Genomic DNA, 7,896 nt, shown 5'->3' with positions numbered 1-7,896 from the left:
GGATGGGTCCTGTCGCCGTCGGGGCCTGCGGGGGGCGGGGGCGGTCCCAGGCGCCCGCCTGGGCCGTCCCTCTGCTGGGGAGCAGATATAGGCAGGGCCACGGCAAGGAGGGGAGGTAGTGGCGGGAAGCGGTGTGGAGGCGGACCGGCTAGTGGGTGCCCCTTCTTCACTGGCAGGCATCGGCCTGCATTAAGCGCTTCTTGGAGGGGAGCGGGACAGTCGCTATGGGGTCCGGAGGTGGGCTGGGGCTGGCGGCGGTGCTGGCTGCCGCCGTGCTGTGCGGGCCCGGGGGTCTCGCTGGGCGCGTCCTCAGCGGTGAGTGCCGGGGCTGGTGTGTTGGGGAAATGGGGCTTGGCTTGGGGCCGGTGTGGGGGATTCAGCGCAGAGAGGAGCAGGAACCACGGAGGGGAACACCTGGAAGCGAACCCCCGCGTTAAATGACCCACTTGCTGGAGGCAAGCTGTGAAGTCGGTGAGGAGCGGAGCCGAGCTCCTGGCGCACCCCCTGCTCCTAGGCAGGTCCTTGGAGGCTCCGGCAGCAGCCCGGGCACAAGGGGAGCCTCTGCCGGCCCCCGCGAGGCCCTCTGGGTCTAGGGAGGTAGATGTGTCTCTTTGGGGCAGGAGCTCTGCAGCAGCCTTGGGTCTGCTCCCACCGGTACGGGATGCTCTCTTGTAGAGGCAGAGTTTGGGATGTGATTGATTGCATAGTGTAGCTCCGTTTTAATTGTTTAAAAAGATAAGAGCTTGTACTTGCTACAGCGTCTTTCTGAGGGACGGCTATACATTGAGAATTGTTTGCATCTATACAGGAATGTTTCTTTGTTTATAAAACAGCTAGAAGGAAAAAGCAAACTTTTAAGAGCATACATTGTGAGTAGTTTTGTTATGTGCATATATGTCTACAAGTGTCAAATCGAGAGGAAGACAGAACTTCAGAAACCTGTATCTAACATTTGAGCTTAGGTTTAATGGAAGAGCTGTGGCATCCCATTATATGTTTCCAACACACAGGTGCGTATGTTTAGAAGCTGCTGAATATTTTTTTTCAGGTTGTGCTTTGGAGCAAACGCTGCAAGCTAGAGCTGACAGGCTGTTGGAGAGGCACATTGTATGTGCAAGCACATCCGTACATCTGCCTTGAAACAAAGATTTGCACACTTGACTGCACTTGTTAAAAAATTGTGTGTGTAAATATTTGTATATATGTAAGAGCATGCCTTTTTACAGATTTATTCCAGGACAATACACATGATATGTATACAGTTGTTTCAGAGGCTGTAACAGTAGTGTGTCAAGAATTTTTTTTCTGTTTTTTTTTGTTTTTACTTTTTTGTAGCAAACATTTGTTTCTTGCATTCAGACAATTTTTGTAGTTGCTGTTGGAGTACAGTCACTTACTGTTTTGGTGATGTCTTACTCGAAGCAGGTTCCTGTGCAGAACCGAGATGTGCTGTTGGACTTTTGGTGAAACTATATCTTCCAGGAAGTAATAACTAAGTAGTAGTGCCTAAAGTGTACCCTGGAATATTTCATGTACCTCTGTTATGTGAATTATACAGTCATATATGATACAGCAAAGCTCTTAATTGTACAGTCATATATGGTACAGAAAAGCTCCTAGTTTAACAATTTCAATGGATACTATGTAACACTGTTACTTCAATTAAAAGTGAAGATTACTCATCCACAAGATGCATTTTGCATTACTAGCCTCAGCACAAGGGTCCATGTGTGGTTAAGTCCTGTCCATTAATCTTACAGCTGAAGGAAACTGCGTAGATGTGCAGCTTTTTTTAACAATGTGTAGTATATGTATAGTGCTTAGTCAAGCTGTTCCTAGATGCATAGAAGTCTTTGGGGTTTTGAAAGGGTTCAGGCTCTACCCCGTATTTCCCTGAAGCATTTCAAAGCGTATGATGAGTCTCATGTCACTGTATTATGTAGCTAATACGTGGCTGGTAGGATATAGGAGAGGATTTTAAGCATCTTACAGAAGGAACCATGTCTGTTCTATCAGGTATTACCTGAAGTAGTATTCATGAGATAAAGATTCTTTAGATTATAACAGCCAAAGATAACTAGCATGCTTATGCCAGAACATTCTGATAGACTGCCAGGAGAAGTTCTCCCCAACCACAAACCCTTCCCAAGGACCACACCCCTTTCCTGTCACACATGCACATGGATTGGTCTAGTACTAGCAGTAGCTGGTATTTTTTCAGACAAGAAATAGTAATTTTGAATCATTGGGCAGTGTTTGCTGTGCGCCTGACTTCCCTCTAGCGTATCTGTCTATATTGTAGAAGAACCATCAGTCTGGACTTAAACAGGTTCTCATTTCAGATTTTAAGCCTACATCTTAACAGACTTGTTTCTGACAAGCTGCAGGTTTATGCTTCAAAGATAATCTAGAATAGCCATCTCACTGTTCTCATTCCAAGTAAATTAAATATGTGATTCTTATTACTCACATTAAAGTATACCTGAAATTGACTTGAGCGCTGATTGGACCTTGTGGAAAGCCCATTTACTGCAGAAAGTTTGTAGCAGGCCTAAATGCAAAATTGCAGCCATTTTAATCAAAGTGTCAAGAGAGCAGAGAAGGAAAGATCAAACTTCTCAAAATTCCATTTCCTTAGGTAAAGATTTTCTGTTTCTTTTTTCGAAGTTTGTTAATTTTCCTAGGTTGTAATTTAGATGGTTATTGGCATCAAACAATTCACATTTAGGTGTTATTTCTTTGTCATCTTTAATTTGGGAATTGTTGGAGAGAAGTAATACAAATGCCTTGTAATTTTTAATGCAATTAGGTGTTTTGAGAGCAGTGCTCACAAGCCTCCACATCAGAGTATTTAGTGTTGCCAGAGAATTGATTCTTAAAGAAAAAAAAAATCAAAGCAGGCTCAGGAGAAACTGCTGAGTCTGCCTTGCTGTCCCATGACATCACAATGAACATGAAGTGATGATAATGCAATTTGCAAAGATGCAATTACTTTAAGTATCTATTGGGCAGGAAAGATGCAAGCTAATCTTATTACTAATCATTTAACTGCCTATATATTAATCATAGATGTTATAGCTTAGTGACTGCAGTTTGCTCTCTTTATTTCTATGGGTTTTAAAATTGGCTTTTTGTTACTGTTATTCATCACTGCAGATTAAAAACTGATACATTATTTTAAAGCAATAGGTATCTATTTTTGTGTAAAGTATTTATGTGAAGTATTAAATGAAGAAAAACATTTGGTGAGCCACGAAACAGCAAGAGTTGCCCCTAAACTGTAGGCTTACTTGCTTCAGTTGCCTTTAAGGGTGTGGATATGTTAATTCGCACAGCTATGACCAGATTTGAGTTGGTCATAAAATATTGTAAAGTAAGATAATCAAAGAAGTATCTTTATTGGTAATGAATTGAATAGGGATAACAAACCCTTTCTCAAAAAGCACAATTTAATTTAGTTCAATTGGGTTGGCCTGCTTATTACACCTGAGTTTTGTCTGTCAGACTTTCAGTATGTTCTGTGGATGAAACCTACTGTTTTTGTTCAGTGGGTTTTGTTTTTTTGTTGGTTGGCATGGACTGTTAACTTTTGGCTACACTTACATTTGTAGCTCAGAATTTGAGAAGGTGTAATTTGAAAACACACTTCTAGTCTTATCTACAGGATACATATACATTGTTGTGCATTGAAATAACGTTTTGTTATGAATGCCCAACATTAATTTCCATATTAGAAAAGCTTTTAATGGACATGCATGACCACATGGTACAGGATCTTTTTGTTCATTTGTAGGTCTCAGAAATCATTAATGCTGAAACTCTGATGACTGCTGGGGAAGCTGGGCACTTAACTCCCCAGGATGTCTTTATTAATTCATCTCCTTATACACCTATTCTAAGCAGTGGCTGCCTGGGGACAAATCAATGATCTAGGTTCTTAAAGTGAAATAAAGTTATGAGTCTTGGACATAATACATATTTCTGCTAAACACAGCTTGCTCCGATCCAGGAAATTCCATAATGCCCTGTGAAAGACACTTTATATTAGGTAAACTGCTGAGACTCTCAGATAAGAATACAGTTTTGATAACCAGAGATGCATGATGGTAGATAAATACTTGGGGTCTCCCAAGAGCCTTCTCTTCTCAAGCTTCAACAAGCCTGACTATAAGATTTTTTTTTGAAGGTAAACATGCTTTGGTTCATGAAGTGCTCTGTACAGCACTACTATTTGAAACTAACTCTCATAATGACTTTCTACTTGGAAATCTCTCACGAATCGGAAAAGAATGTATAGTGCTAATGTGAAATAAGTAAGAGGAAGTAATGCCTTGATAATTTCTACACTGTAATCCCGTACTCATACCTGTCACTCATTAGTTGGAAATTATTTGAGCCTCTTGCTGAAGCAGTCCCTACACTCACCACTCAGACAGTGGGACCTTCAGTTCCAAGTAGTCTTAAGAAATAATGAGGCCTAACTAAATCTAAATGTAGCTGCAGTAAACGGCTAATAACTCTTGACTCACTTTATAAGCAATGAAGGAAAAAAATCAGTATTTTTATGTTGGTTAATTTCACTTAAAAATAGGTCTGGAAAATACTGCAGCTACACCATAAAAATGCCTGTTTCTTTCAGTTGTCTACACAGTGAGGTCAGGGATCCAGCTCAGCTATAGACAGGTACATTGTGAATAACTAAATTTTGGTGAGGATGAATCCCCCTGTATATCTCAACAGTTCCCTCCCATACAGGGTTGTATACATGTTACGTGAATTAACCAATTATGCTTTACCTTCATTTGACTTTCATAATGAAAGATTATTTACCTGAAGAGAAAAATATTCTAACTTAATTCTCTTCCTCTCACAGGTCCCTTCTGTTTTTGCCTTAAGTGAACTGTCACCACTTCTAAGATCCTATATGGATTGGTTTGTTTTTTTTTCCCTAGTTTTTTAGTAGAGGGTGAATGAGCAAGGATTTGCCTGTTACTTTCCTTTGAACTTGAATTGTTGAACCACTGCAGAAAGGTGGGAACCTTGTTGCAATAATGTACTAAGACGCATATAACTTGTTCCATCCAGGGAAACTTTAAGTCCATAAGCCACAGAAATAAATATAATTTCACGTCCATATATATAAATTTCACCCACATCTCATGGCACATACAGGTGTCTTGGTAACAAATCTGTGAAAGTACACTTGGAAAAAGGCATTCAAATTCCACTGAAAAAGAATAAGAGAATGGATGATGCTTGCTCTGGATGATGACTGATGAGTATATTTTAACAACCAAAGTTCTATGAACTATTTTCTTCTAGAGACAAGAAATGAGCAAGCAGAAGGAACTGTCAGAAGTGCTTAAGTTTATGCCTGTGAGAAATCCTGTTGGGGGAATTTATTGACGTTAGGTATGTGTGAAAATGCCTGCCGGTTTGGGGATAGGAGAGTAAGAATATTCCCTTCTCCCCTAGGCTGGTACACATTATACTTAAGCCATTCAGACTTGACAGTTTTTGTCAAGTCTATTCCACAACATGCTAACAACAATTTACTAGCTGCCATATTATGTCTGTCTTAAAAGTATCTGGGAAGCCTGTTCTGGTCTTTACAGCTACGCAGAAAGTTACTGATGAAGGGACGTAATTTGCCAGTCTTGTTAGTGTTTGTGTCAGTATTTACCTCCCCCCCATATATCTAATCTCTCTCTCTATATATATGTACATAAAAATACAGCTGGAATGTTGGAACACTCTTGTGTGTCTTTAGGCTAATGATATATAGAAAAATTATGTTAGTGTTTGTGTATGTAAGACTTCTGGTTTTGTTTTTTTTGAGTCCTGTGTGAATAATACACATCCTGGAGTAGTCTTGTAGATGTGTAGATCTATCTAACACATCATATTTCATCTTATTTTGAAAAGGCTCAAAGAGTTTCCATGCACATTTGGGTTTTATCATTGGCTTGTCTGCTTGGATCTGTGGAAGTGAATAGTGTTATTTATACCCATGAAGAATGTTATACTTTGGGTAGTTTTTAATATTTTTTTTAACATAATTTGTTGTCAGGGCAACTGAAGTCCTGAGTATGTATGTTTTTGTTCCATGTCCTATACTCATGGTGACTTTTTTTTTCTTGTAAGTTGAGAAGATGCAGATTGTACCATGTTGGAATGCAAGTCTGTCATCTCTGAGGATGCCAATGCTAAGGAGCTTGCATTGCTCACAGTGGCAATGTTGCTAGACCTTGCAAAGACAGGAGAAAAATATAGCTCTGACACCAGTCTTGGCTTCCTTTTAATATTGGAAAAGAGAAGGCAGCTTGCTGTTTTTAGGGTGTTGTCTTAGCAAATATGTCGTCACTTTTCATGAACCCTTAGGATAGTGCAGCTGTGAACTGGCCCCTTGTAGAAGCAAGTGGCTCTCTGCCATGATCAGCCCTATGATATATATATATATACCTGTAAAGTTCACATGATGAGAAGAATGGAAAACTGCTATTACAGGAAAAGCTAAATGGATCTCAGGCTTTAAATTTATGATGTTCTAGATACCTGAAATGGAGCTGCTGCCAAAAAGTGGGTATTTTTCACATAGAGGAAAGGAAAACTGTCAGGGTTTTACTGATATGACTGGGGAGAAAAAAGTAGTACTTGGGAAATGCTTTGTAGTTGGGCTTTTTTTTTTTTGACACTGACCTATCACTTGAATCAGTGACTAGAACTGTTTCATAAAAATGGATATTTATTTTCCAGTTGAAAACACCCTGTATTGATTTGCATAATTGAAATCGTATGTTTTCCTGCAAGGGTAATTATGGATGTTGAAGTGTTGATTAACCTCTAATGATATTTAGACATCAAGCTACTTCTTTACTGCTCCATTATCATTGGCCTGAAATCCCTGCCATGTGTGCCAGGGCTGAGAAGCTAGCTAAGAAATAAATGTGTGTATTGTTTTCTTTGTTAAATGACTGAATAATCCTATCACTTCTTGGTGAAGACGGCAGCTTTTCATGTGGGCAGGTATTCAAGTTGCCAGCACAAGACCAAGCTTTTATATGAAATCCCACATCCCTGATTTTAAAAATCCAGACAAACTTGTCTGCTTTGGGGAAGACAAAACCTCCCAGCACTTTATTCAACATAACAAAAAGCTTACCTGTGTTTTGCAAGACAAGGATTCCTGGCTTGCATCTTCCCAAGACCTAGAACAGTGCAGGTTCTGAGCCCATGGAGGCTTTAACAAACCTCCACCAAAACAATCTGTTTAGTTCAGTACTTGTCATCAGTGTTTATATGTAATTTTTTTAATCATATATTTTAGTAACCAGCTATCTTGCAGCAATATGCAGGGAAGCTCTCAGATTTCATTTTAATTGCATTTGTATTCAGCCAGATGGCAAAATCTAGGTGTCAGTGATCAGTGATATTCTTTAACATTTAAATTAGCACTGCCCGATGCTCCTTTACAAACAGGCTCCCCTTTCTGATCGCTTGGGTTTTGTAAAAATGTAGCTGTTCTGGATCTATTTAGAACAGTTGGAATTCAGAAATAACCAAGACAACTACTTGTCCTCAAAAGCACTTGGAAACGCAACAGCATAACTAGCTAGTAAAGACCAACATACAGGTGAAAATTTGCTGTATTTCAGCAAAAAATTAAGTGAAAATCGATTCCCATGGCAAAGAAAGAAAATAAAGAAAACAGACTGGACTGGGACATACTTCTTGTGTAGCTTCATATTCTGAATGACTACTAAATCTGTGTATGAATGGTTTAATGCAGTACTTTCTTTTTACTTAAAACTTCCATCATGCCCTGTTTTTCTCTGCAAGAGTTGCATTAATCCTAGAGATGGTTGTTTGGCTGGTGTCTGAAGACCTCTATCATAA

The 7,896-nt window shown here is 39.6% G+C and overlaps 1 protein-coding gene across 1 annotated transcript in view; it reads left to right on the top strand.

Moving 5' to 3' along the window:
- The first annotated feature begins 224 nt into the window (after positions 1-224).
- The window catches only part of CHODL (chondrolectin), a 29,313-nt gene continuing 21,641 nt past the window's right edge, over positions 225-7,896 (top strand). The window contains exon 1 of the mRNA XM_005151776.2: positions 225-315. Within this exon, the coding sequence (XP_005151833.1) occupies positions 225-315 (91 nt within the window). The remainder of the gene's footprint in view (positions 316-7,896) is intronic.

This window comes from Melopsittacus undulatus, chromosome 2, assembly GCF_012275295.1.
Source record: "Melopsittacus undulatus isolate bMelUnd1 chromosome 2, bMelUnd1.mat.Z, whole genome shotgun sequence".
Classification (NCBI taxonomy): domain Eukaryota; kingdom Metazoa; phylum Chordata; class Aves; order Psittaciformes; family Psittaculidae; genus Melopsittacus; species Melopsittacus undulatus.
The sequence above is the reverse complement of the archived record's forward strand: the minus strand, read 5'-3'. Positions and strand labels throughout refer to the sequence as shown.